The sequence below is a fragment of the Halichoerus grypus genome, chromosome 2, assembly GCF_964656455.1.
Source record: "Halichoerus grypus chromosome 2, mHalGry1.hap1.1, whole genome shotgun sequence".
Lineage (NCBI taxonomy): Eukaryota > Metazoa > Chordata > Mammalia > Carnivora > Phocidae > Halichoerus > Halichoerus grypus.
The window spans coordinates 89217165-89230227 of record NC_135713.1 but is presented as its reverse complement, the minus strand read 5'-3'; the positions used below and the strand labels follow the sequence as shown (position 1 = coordinate 89230227).

The window sequence follows — 13063 nt, the reverse complement described above, 5'->3', positions numbered from 1 at the left end:
TTTTTAAATCTGAGAAATGAAAATACAGCCTATGTATTATGAACTCAGGAAAAATACTTCAAAGCTACTGAAGCATTAAATATATGATAGATGCAAGAAATTTGCGAGCCCATCTGTGGAAAAAAGGAGACCTTTATTATTTTTTTAAGAACCAAAAATCACAACACAGTAAAACGATCTACACTAAGTGCACCAACGTTAGGCTGAAATAGCTACTGTTTTAATTAACTATATCACTTCTGGGGAAAACAGTAGCAGCCACAGCAATAACAACATTAAAAACAAATACATGGAGAAAATGGAAGTAACCTATGGTATGGAAATGTCCTGAACAAAGCATTCATGTAGAATGGCTACACTTACTCAGAAGCTCAAAAGTCAGTTCTTTCCTTCTTGAGGGTCCTGCTCAATGGTGCTCCCGGGTAAACTGTTGTCTTATAAACGGTTTTGATGGGAATGGAATTAGAAGAAAAAGAAGCTTCCACTGTTTTGGGAAGATACTTCATTTTAGGGTTCCTACCTGTACCCTCAAATATCTGTTTCTTTTCTTTTTTTTTTTGAAGATTTCCATTTATTTACTTGAGAGAGAGTGAGAGCGAGAGAGATCACAGAGGGAGAGGGAGAAGGAAAGCAGACTCGCCACTGGGCAGGGAGCCTGACGTGGGACTCGATCCCAAGACGCTGGGATTATGACCTGAGTGGAAGGCAGGCACTTAACTGACTGAGCCACCCAGGGGCCCCTCAAATATCTATTTCAACTCTAAGTGGACACCACCTTACTTTGCATTCCACTAGGTGAGGCCATGTGACCCACGAGTGGCCAATGAGGATAAGTAAGTGTCTCATGGCAGTGGTGCCCACTTACTCTACTTCCAAGGTCTGTACGGAGCAGCAAACTATCACTCTTCCAACTTTAGGCTTGACACTGTTAGGATTTTCTCCATGTAAATCAAACATTAAGACTCAAAATATATTCATCATTTTCCAGCCACACCAACTCCTTTTCCTGATTTCTATATTTCCATTAATGGTACCAAAATCACGCTTAGGCTCAAAACCCTAGAGTTTAATTTTTCTCAATTTTTTTCCTTCCTCCTCTCCTCTAACACACAATTCAGTCATCAGGGCTGCACCCTCAAGCCCTCTTACAATTTAATCTTTTATTTTATTTCAACAGCTGCTACTGTAATTCAGGTTCTCCTTGGGCAGTTAGCTATAAAAGCCTCCTAACTGATATGCCTGCTTCTAGGCTTGTCTCTGCATTAAGCACGATGTTTATTTGATGAAATTTTACTAACTGCCTCCTAAACACTCAGTATTGTTTTGGGCACTCATAATACATCCCACTGACAGGTCATCTTCCTGAACTCTAGTTCTGACACGGTCAACACCCTGCTGAAAACCCTTCAATAATCATCAAGTGCCACCACATTGGACACTGATGTATTTGTACATTCTGGTGTCGCCTTACCTTTGCAGACTTTTATCCTCCTATTCCCCTACATATACCCATCTTTTCAGTAAAGACCAGTCCCTGATGTACCTTCTGCTCCCTCTGTTTCCCTTGTGACTTTGTTCATTCTGTTCTCTCTCCCTCTGGAATAACTTCCTTAACATCATCCTCAAAAATGCCGAATATGCTAAATTCACCTTTAATAATTAAAATGTAAATGGCTTTTTGATGTTTTCATTATATTCTGGTCGCATACAAAATAAATATTTCTTCTTTAAAGACTCCTAAGACCCAGCTGAGGATTTAACAATAAAACATTCAAAGCCTGGTCTTATAGGGATATAGATTTTTTTTATAATCCTTTTACCATTTAATTATGACTTAATTATTGAAGGCCTCATGTTACAGACAAAAATCCTATGAAAACAATTAAGCTTTACTATATCTAGTTCATGGAAGAATGGGGATTCTACTTACGGCAGACATTGATATACGCAAGTTAGTAATAAAATATCACCAAAGCAGCTTAGGTAGTTAGGTCTTGGATTTGTGATGTTTTGATGCCATCCATTACTTTAAAATGTTTCACACCAATGTCTCATTTTGAAGAGCAATATACTGTTCTCTGATATCTTAATTTTTTAAATTGTTTCCAATAGTGAAAGGGGCACATCCAAGGGGAAGTATGTCTCTCACACGAAGACTAGTGTGAGCTCCATTAGCATAATGGTCACTAGTTTTTTTCTCAAAATCACCACTATCAAAATCCACCTGGATTGTCTGTTCATTATATAGTGTCCTAGGTCCCAACTCCGACCCATGAACTCAGAAACTCTGAGGATGAGGACCCTATTTAAACAGCTCTCCAGGTAATTTTTATGTAGTTGAATTTTGAGAACTGCTGTCCCAGCTAGAGGTGGATTGCTTGCATATGGGCAAATATAAATTTTATTGGATACAACAGGCACTTATTTATAAAGCCTTAAAAAAATGCTAGACTCCCTCAGGCCCACTACAAGTGCCCATCCCTTCTTCAAAAAAAAGAAAAAGAAAGAAAAAGAGAACTTTCAAGAGCTGTCAAAGGAAGGATAGTACAGAGGTTATGAGTAGTCTGGCGCTGGCCTCTCACACAAGCTCCCTGTGTGTAAATCGCAAGCATGCAACCTACTATTTTAGTGAATTTGGACAGCTTCCTTTTCTGTGCCTAGATTTCCCCACCTGAATAATGGGGATAAGAACAATACCAATTACCTGGAAATAGGTAGTCAGTATATGTAAAGCAACTGTAATAGCACACAGTGCTAGCTGTTAGATTATTTTAAAGCTAATATATAATACTATTGCTAATGAGACTCACTTGTAACCTAACTATAAGTGAATATAGTAACTTTTTTTCTACACTTAAGCCTAACACATTCAGTTAGTTTTAAACAACAAACTCCCCCAAACCAAAATGTTTTCAAATTAATTACTGTCTCAAGAAAATAAAGCTTTCAGGATCAGGCTAGCTGGCTCTGTACTTGGTCACATTTTCAAAACAAGGGGGTTTTCAGTAAGGCATTGGGGCAGAACAAATTTGTTCAGTGTCTACAGTGGAAATAAGGGATTCCTTCAGCCCAATCCAAACAGTAATCCCACTGGTTCACAGAAGATAAACATGAAGAGACAATCAAACCTTTAGCTCAGACTCTCACTTTTCCCCCTGCTTCTCTGCATTTCTCACCTCTAAGGACTCAGGACAGGCTGCCAGAGGCTCTCTGTCCTCACCCTATGAGGGACAATTGTTGCATTGGACGCCGTGGCTGACTCTAATTCGTAAACCACATTTCCCATCAGCAGTTCTCATGAGCGGGTTTAACACCTTCGGTGAAGCTGGATTCACAATCACAGGATTATGAGGAGTGCATCAAGCAATGTAAAAGAAAAGCTACAATAAGAAACTCTGAAAGATGACTGGAACTCAGTTACCCTCCTTTAGTCCTAGGGCCAGAAACTGGAAGAAACAGCCCAGAGGCTGACTAGATGGTCACGTGGAGAGATCTGAAGAGGAAACCGACCTAAGTTTGCCACGAATGTGATCGGGGACATTGTAAAACGAGAAATTCTAAATGTTGACTGTTCTATTTTTTTTTCATGACAATAGCAAGTCATTACTTTCAATTAATTCAGATTATCTCTAGTTCATTCTTAACAGTATCATAAACTAAAAAATCGCTCTGGTAATAGTCACAAGATAATGGGAACTGAATGAACTACAAGGCATTTAAAATCTTAACCTGTCTAAATACAAAAGTTAAGCTGGAAATGTTTCCCTCATGGCCAAAATGTGTAGCAAATACAATCAAACAGCCTTGTATATACGGGTGGCTCACTGAATTATCTACTCAGAGTTTAATAGATGCTAAAAATTGTGCTAAAACAATTCCCTGTAGGAAGAATGAAGGGGGGAAAATCGGAGGGGGAGACGGACCATGAGAAACGATGGACTATGAAAAACAAACTGAGGGTTCTAGAGGGGAGGGGGGTGGGAGGATGGGTTAGCCTGGTGATGGGTATTAAAGGGGGCACGTTCTGCATGGAGCACTGGGTGTTATGCACAAACAATGAATCATGGAACACTACATCAAAAACTAATGATGTAATGTATGGGGATTAACATAACATAATAAAAAAAAAACAATTTCCTATAACTCTTTACATTCCATATTTTATGAATAATAGTAATAAGGTATAGTTTGTATGTTTTTGACATTTCTGTAAGGGTAAAAATTACAAATTACATAAGCTAGAGAGATACTAGTATTTTAAAAGCTTGTTTTACTAGAGCAAATAAATCTTAGAAAGAGAAGATATGGTTACTTTAGCAACAACAATTGTCTAAAGTTTCAAATTCTTGTGTGAATATAATAAATTTATAAAAATGTGCAAGAAGCTAAAACAAACATTTAATTTTTAGCATTTCAGGAAACACTTAAGCGGGATAGGAGAAGATGAAAATTTTGGTGTTTGGTATTCAAGGCTTAATTACCAGACTTCCTAGAGAACACCTTACAAATATTACCCATGTCTATCTAATGTTGCTTATAAAGGTGGTTTGCAGTGATTACAGAGAAAGGTATCGGTCATCAGGATTTGCAGAAATTCTGATTCCTCTGCTGCCCAGATGGGTGAGGCTTTCCCTATACTGTGGGTAGACATACCACACATGGCACCAAAGGAATTGTGCTAAAATGGCACAGTTCACATGAAAGTTTGTAACATCTGAACACAGAGAGCGAACTGAGTTGGGGGCACTCTCAGCACCACTCAGTGCAGTATAATTACCATGCAAAAACAGAAACTATCTCTCTTCCACTTACTTTGTTCAATATTTTCTATTCTATCGATCAATTATTTGCATCTAAATGTTTTTGCTTTTTATTCAAGGTGCTATGGAAATAGACTTAAATTAGGTGTAATTCGTACTCTCAAGTGGCTTACAAGATAGGAGAAAGGTAAACAATGACCATAGAGAATGTTACCTGCTGGTGACTAACATATATAATTGGCAGAGTGGGAAAAAAGGACAGTGTGGTCACTTTTTTTTCCTAAGATTTATTTATTTATATTGGAGAGAGAGCAAGAGTGTGCACGGGGCATGGGGAGGGGCAGTGGGAGAAGGAAAGGGAATCTCAAGCAGACTCCCTGCTGAGCGCTGAACTGATATGGGGCAGGGGCGGGGGGGGGTGGGGGGGCTCAATCTCAACCCTGAGATCATGACCTGAGCCAAAGCCAAGAGTTGGCTGCTGAACCAACTGAGCCACTGGGTGCCCCCAGTGTGGTCACTTCTATCTTTGGAGATAAAAAGCAGGAATTCCAGGAATCACATTATACAGAATGGAATGAAGGATCTGAACTTACAGAAGCCTGGTAGATGGTGAATAGATGAAGTAGGAAGGGTATGTGCCTAAGCACAGGAGCAGAAAACAGGCAGATGAAATTTAGGAACAGCAAGAAATCTAGGTCTGGTGCCGAAAGTCAGAGAGGAAGCAGCTTAGAGCAAAAAGAAGAGATTCGAGATACAGCTTCTTTCAAATTAGAGAACAATTGCTATATTGTTAATCATACATTCCATAGCTCATAGAATCTGGAGTTAAGATCCAACACACATCCTTTAAAGCACATCAGAAAGCAATATGTATTAGTATTAGTATAAATGCTGTAAATGACCAAATAAATAAACTAAATATATTATTTTTCAGTACAGATACATCCAATCATTTTTTTCTTAATGCTAAGTATCTTTTTGTTTTGAAAAATAAAAAAGTAATATTTAATTTAAAAGGTAATGTTTTAAAAATATTGCAAAACACACACAACTATGTATGAAAGGCTACTTCTAATAAACAACTTAAAGAAAAACTGCAATTTTCCATTTAGGATTCCTGTTTATAAAAAGAGATCACTAGACAATCACCCAGCAACACATTAATGTTCAGATGTCATTAGTCTTACAGAGGAGTTTAGTATGGATGGCAGTGTATCTGAGAAAGTAGCTTTTTTAAGGAAAAAGACAGGCTAAGCCATTTTCTACTTGAATGAAGAAGTAGTAAAGATAGATTGGATTCTATGTAATTCAGGTTCTGTAACTAGAAAACAACCTGAAAATGAAAGAAAAATCTACCTCTTAAAATCTATGTTTCTGAAAATGGTTTTTGTATCTCAAGGAGCTCCAGCTGTCTATAAGTACCAAGAGTTTCACACACATTACATACAGGCTTTTGAAATGACATAGATGATTACTCTGTTTTTTGCTGCATTTTCAATCCTACTGTTCACAAAGATTAAAAAAAAAAAAAAACCAACCATGTATGAAATGTGTACTCCAGAAATATGAATCTGTAACTCAACTTGTGCTCATATAATTCTCATTTGGGCCCATGTATTCCGCAGTAACTATTATTTTGTTTGAAATACAGAAGTCAGATAGTCTTGCTTTGGGATATTTTAAATTTTCCAACAACAAAGAGAATCTATAGCCATTTAGGAACAATAGTTGCTGAAAATTCTTAAAGATTTTATGACTAATGAATGATGCTTGTTATGAATTGCTGCTAAAGCTGGGTGCACTTCTGCCTAGGATATCTAACATGGTTCTGCCTCCATCCAGTTTAGAGAACTTTTGTGGGTCACATATTTCTCATTATCTTTCCTCATTTTCCTTCACTGTTCTTTACTCTCTTTCTACCCTATACAGTTATCACAACTACAGTTGCAGTTCCAACAACAAAGTGACCAGATCATCAAGCAAAAGTGTTATTTTAATTTTACTTATTTATTTGTTTGTTTGTTTGTTTATTTATTTATTTGTTATTTAATTTTATTTATTTTTTAATGTATCTCGGGAAGACCAAATCCAGGGTTTATGAGCTGATCAGACATATTTTTTCAGTGTAGTCTGACGATGACCTGCAGTAGGTCTGAGAGGCAATCCAGAAGTTTCTATTTTTACTCAGTAACCCAAAAGATCCCTGTGCACATTAAAGTTTGAGGAGTAATGATCTCTCCCCACACAAAAAATATGTGGCATATAGAAAAGGAACATATTAAGATCATACTCACATTTTTTGAAAGAGTAATGAATTATTTAAAAGGGAAAGATCAAAGCCTATTTTTCTCAGTGATAAAATACTTGTACTGACACCTACTGGTAAATTAACTTTCAAAGGAAAATTATGACTTCGCTTTGGTATACCCATCAAACAGATCAGCATGTAATAATATAGCCATGTAATACCTAGTATAATGCCAATTCCTCTCCTCATGTTCTATAAATATTATGCTAAACCAGCTTTCCATTTAACAAAAGTTTTATTAGAATAGGCTGTTCAAATATAATAAAATATTATGGTTCAAATGAAAGGGTGAGTAGATGACGTAAGACCAGTATATATATATATAATATATATATACTGGTATATATATATATATATATATATATATAATAGTTACATTTACCTTGTTCACTTTACTATATCCTAGATTCAGAACATCTTTTTTTTTTTTTTTTTTAAGATTTATTTATTTATTTTAGAGAGAGAGAGAGTAAGAGCAGGGGGAGAGGCAGAGAGAGAGGGAGAGAGAGAATCTTCAAACAGACTCCCTGTTAAGCACAGTCTGACGTGGGGCTCGACACTAGGTTCAACTCTAGGACCCTGCGATCATGACCTAAGCTGAAATCCAGAGTTGGCCGCTTAACCAACTGCCCACCCAGGTGCCCCTAGATTCAGAACATCTTGAAGGAAAGTGCTGTCTTTCTTCTAGTGCCTAGTAGAGCAGAGACTACAGAGGAGACAGTCATTTAGTAAATGTTTGTTGCATGGATGAATAAATGACCAGCTGGAAATGTAATATATATGCATTCTAGAAAGAATGTACATGCATAAAACAAATCAACTCAGAAATTAAAAAAAATAATATTTTATTGCATGTATCTATAAAAGAAAAATAACGAATATAAAAGAATTATCTTTAAAAATAAATAGCAAATAGTTATCTTTAGCCCTTAGTCAGTTAGCAAAGTACCCAGAAGAAGTAAATAAGCTTATACATTTTTATATAAGATAACCCAAGACATATTTCCATAATTATACAAAGTTGCTATTTCTAATACATCAGTCAGAAAGAGAAATTGACATTCCAAGATGCTAATGAACTAGTCAACGTTCAATGTGGTGGTTATTTATTAGTTGGAAAAAAAATGTAGGTAAGGAATATAAGGTCAGAAAAACTTGAAAATCGGGGAAAAAGGTTTTGTTTAACTGTATTTATTGCACTAACCCTTTAAATCCAAAACCAATTATAAACGTTGTGGTACTTTCAATAATTGCCCACTGAGTGTGTAAATTTAAAATGGCAATTTCAATTTTTATTTCACCTAGACAAGGAAGAAAATGGAATTGAATACTAATGTGTGTCATACACCTGAAAGAGTAAGGGAATACTGTGCTCATTATAAGTGAGTTTAAGCAAAGTACTCAAATGTTTCATTTGAAGTACTGAAGATAAACAAAAGAATTAAGTGACAAGGGAAATTAATAATGCTCAGACAGAAAATTGGGTACATGAGTAGACTTCCCAGAGTCTCTTAGATATGATTTTCCTTTAAGAAAGGGATACACTTTTTCTTTTAAACAAATAACTCAGAAAATAAGATGTTATGAAAGAATGCAGTAACATAATGTAATAACTTTGAACATAATCTCAGAATACTTATTAAAATGACAATTGAGAGTTTTCAGTTTTCCCTCCATTATACATAAGACTTTTTCATTTAATATAAAAGCCTTCTTATTTACTTATATTGCTTTTCTCTGAGAGTTCATTATCATCTTCAGACTGAAAGCAAAATAATAACAATAAAAAATAATAATGATAGACCCCCCTTAAAAATAAAAGCGGTATTAAATTATTCAACTTAAAAAATAAATAAAATAAAATAAATTACTTAAGTTAACAAAGTTATATTTAATCTAAATTTCTCTAAGAGTCAACCAATGTCCTGTTCCATTGAGGTTATTTCTACCTATAATTCCTGGGATAAAGAGAACTTAAAGTTAATTCATACTTTGAAAGGCAGAATGATGTGTAAGTTAAGTGGGCAATAAACTGGGACACAGTAAGTGAAGAGTCAGGACATGAAACATTAATAAGGTGTTTCTCAGAGAAAACTTTGCAAAAGTATGTTATTTATGGTTTATCAAAACATGGCAATGACTGAAGCTCGCAAACATAATTTGCCAAACAGAAACCCCAACGCAATTTTGTGACACTGTCTCACATCATTCTGTAATTTCTGCTACGAATCTTAATTTCCAGAGTTTTATCATGATTGCAATCCCACAGATGGTAACAGTCCACTAGGGTGATTTAAAAAAAATGGTCTCCGCAACAATTTTTAACAATAAGAAGATAAGCATTTTTTGTTGTTCTGCATCTATTTTAAACCTTAATTTTATCTTCATTACTCTGGGATCAAAACTGTATAGATATGCCATAGCCACTATCTGGAATTCTCTTTGCACATGTAGAAAAATCAAGTGTAATTTAAGAAGCAATTTCTGCAAATGCATGCAAAAATAAATGCATAAAACAAAACAATATCAGGTAACCACATGGAGCCATATAGGTAAAAGAAATGTATATAGGTAGGATATGTAAAAATTCATAAGAAACCTGAACAAAGGAAATATCTAAAGGAGATTTTAGCCTAGTTCCTAAGGTAAGGAAGTCATGTTACTTGGCCATAAATCAATTTCTCATTCTATTAAATTCCTGTAAAGCAATCCCTATACACTGCACCTAATAATGTCAAATCATGGATTTCCACATTAAAAATTACCCCTGACTCAAAATACATAGTAAACAAAATAGCTCAACTATTTAAATCAAAATTCTGTAATAGCTCCCTGGAATAAGCCCCAAATCTTTTAGTATGTATGAGTCTTCATACATACTTAACTCATACACTTAATTAGAACATGTTCCTCTATACACAAGTCATGATTTTCTATATCATGTTCCCCAGAATCTCACCTAGTTTCTTTGATCATGCTCTTCCGTAGATTTTTAGTCTCTACTGCAAGCCATTTTCCACGGCCCACCTAAAAAACTATTCTCCCATAAGGCTTTTTCATAATAATTAATTATGTCTTCCACTAAACCCATCGCACACTGGGTTTTCCTTCTCTTCAACACACATCAATGACTTGTTAGATGTTATTAATGTGCTCTCCTCAACACAGATATAATCTTTAACAGAAATCATGGTTTAATCACCTTTTCTGTCCTCTTAATATGTAGTTTACTGTCTCACTTCAGCTAAGTCATCAAAAAGCATTTAACTGGATAAAACAGAAGGTTCTGGTATTACTACCATCCATCGCATTTTAGGGAAATCACTTACTATCTTGGTATATCATGCTTTTTCTGTTTAAAAAAAAAGCTGGCTGATGGTAATAAATAAAACAGTATGAATTGAAACACTCTCAACTATTGAAAGAAGGTGCTGAAGGCATTTTAGGGATTCTCATAATCTATTGTATACTTTACATGCTTTGCACACGTGAAACCAATTCCGAGACAGAGAAAGAAAAGATGCAATTTTTACTTTCTTCAAGTGTCAGAAATTGCTGTTAAATGTTAACACAGTACTAATGAACACATGGCATACGTAAAAACCTCCTTCTTTGATATGTACCTTAAAATAGTAATATTTATAGCCCAAGAGTTTCAACATTTTTAACCCTCTTAATGCACTTTTCAGTCAATGGACATATATGCCACAGTTTCAGATTTTATACCCAAACCGGACTCAACTAACTCATCCTGTCCTCTGACCATGAAGAAAAGTCACACCTTGGGCTCTGACTTGTATTCTTTCTGAAATGATTCTGGTCATTCCTTGGCAGTCACCTTTTCCCATCCCATGTGTTACCTGAATCCATGGCCATCTGTCATTTTCTGCAGCTGTCCATGCATTTATAAGCCCCTTCTTATTGAGACGTGCATAGTAGGGATACCACTTCTGGAGTCCAAAAAGAGCTCGGTGGGTAGAGGAAGCTGTGATTTGCTGATTTGATATGATTCCACCTTCAATTCCCAATGGGCCTGAGCATTCTGGGAACAAATCAGGAAAAGATGTGAGTGTGTCAGAAATAATTCACTCTCAAAATGTGCCTGTTAGATTTGATAGGAGATATTTTTAAAATAAATTTAATTTGTACCATCATGCCTTAATTTGTACAAATTTAATTTGTACCATACACCTACTTTACAGATCTGTCATCGACCTCCACATGAAGAAAACAATTCTTTCTCCTCATGACACTCTTCTTCCTTTGCTTTGAGTGTGGCAACCTCAACAGATACTGCCCCTCTGCATTACGAGTCTGCATATGCACTGTTATCCCTTGGCTGTTGATCACATCAACAAAAGTGCAAGGCCCTTAAAGGGCCTATCTCATATTTTATGTTTTCAGAAATTAGCATACCTCATAAATTGTAAACCCTCAATAAATATCCTCAATCCATTATTTCTTGACTAGCCTGCATCTGAGTTTTGTGTCAAAATCATTTTTATACTGACTTAGCATTTCTCATTACTCTAAATTTTTTTAACTTAAATTTTTATAAACATCAGCAGGTATGCTTCCAACAAAAAGCGCAAAGTGCAAATCTGTCAACATTTAATAATAATAACTTGTAACATGTTATGAGTAATAGAAAACATGTAGACAAATTATTTTTATAAAGTAAACAGGTAAACTCCCTGACATTATACTTAACTTATGTACACTAATAAGTAAATCAAGATATTAAAATATTTCTATTTCTATTTCTAATATTTTAAATTCAAAATTCATAGTTATACATATAGGTATTTTGCACTTACGTTTTAATTCTCTTTTAGAAATTTTTCTTTAAATTTGCAACTTGGAAACTTAAGAAAAATTTCTTAATAAAATTTTTAAATTCTAACATTAAGGCATAATATAATGCCAATATGTTCTCAGATATCAAATGAATTTAGATTTTAAAATTAGAAATGAAGGCAAATGCATCTAAAAAGTAAATATATTTTTATATATATTTGAATTTCTTATTTCATAAAATTTCACCACAAACGACATTTATTTTAAATTCAGTTTTGAAAATTCAGAATAAGTAATATTATGATAACATGAAAAGTAATACCTAGTTTTCTTAATTTCAGTTGTACATTTAATACTCATCTTTTTGTCAAATTCAATTTGTATAATATGATAATCCTGTTATAAAATATGCTATCCTAATTTATCAGAATTCCTAAAAATATGTGAGGAGCACACTGCCATTATGAATTGTCAGTATATATGTAAGTCAGCTTGATCAGTGATTGTCACCAAGCATATTTTGGGTTTTAATTAATATTGAAGCCCAACATTTGTTAGTAATTAAATGTTTACACTTAGATTGAGGATGGAAGTATGAAAGAAAGAATTTTGCAGTTGCATTATAATATTTTAAAAAGTTCCAAAGATGTTTCTCATTGGTAACCATTCTTTCATTAAGCATAAACATGTTTCTCTTTTCTATTCCATGCTCAGAGAATAAGTAGCTCTAATCACATTACCTACTAATATTTCTCCAAGGCTTTAAAATCTTGAAACACTTTTTATAAAACAGATGGAAATATGTGGATAAGTAATCATCTTAATCAGACTTTGTTAGTAAAGATGGCATCAATAGAGCAAAAATTGCATCTTTGTAATTGATAACTGATAAATCTTTTACCTTTAGGAAGATGCACTATATCACTTTGAAGTCATTAAATTAAGAAGCCATTCATTTTTAGAATTGCAGTATTAGGATAGATAATAATCTGATTTTCACATTTCAAAAAAAATTAACCCCCAAAACTCAGATGTTGAGTCTTTGGATTCTTGTTTTGCTTTCCATTTTAAACTTCAAGATCTTTCCAGACTTCATAAAAGCACTAAGAGACTTTCATGATGATACTTTGATTTTAGACAACTACAGGAGGCTGGCTTTTTAAGAACATTGCCTTTAAAGGAGTCTTAAGCATGCTTG

At 34.6% G+C, this 13063-nt stretch overlaps 1 protein-coding gene across 2 annotated transcripts in view; it reads right to left on the bottom strand.

Moving 5' to 3' along the window:
• Window positions 1-13063, bottom strand: part of EDIL3 (EGF like and discoidin domains 3) — a 396995-nt gene that overhangs the window by 116785 nt on the left and 267147 nt on the right. For both annotated transcript variants that reach the window (XM_078067084.1, XM_078067083.1), the window contains one exon: window positions 10929-11110. In XM_078067084.1, the coding sequence (XP_077923210.1) occupies window positions 10929-11110 (182 nt within the window). The remainder of the gene's footprint in view (window positions 1-10928; window positions 11111-13063) is intronic.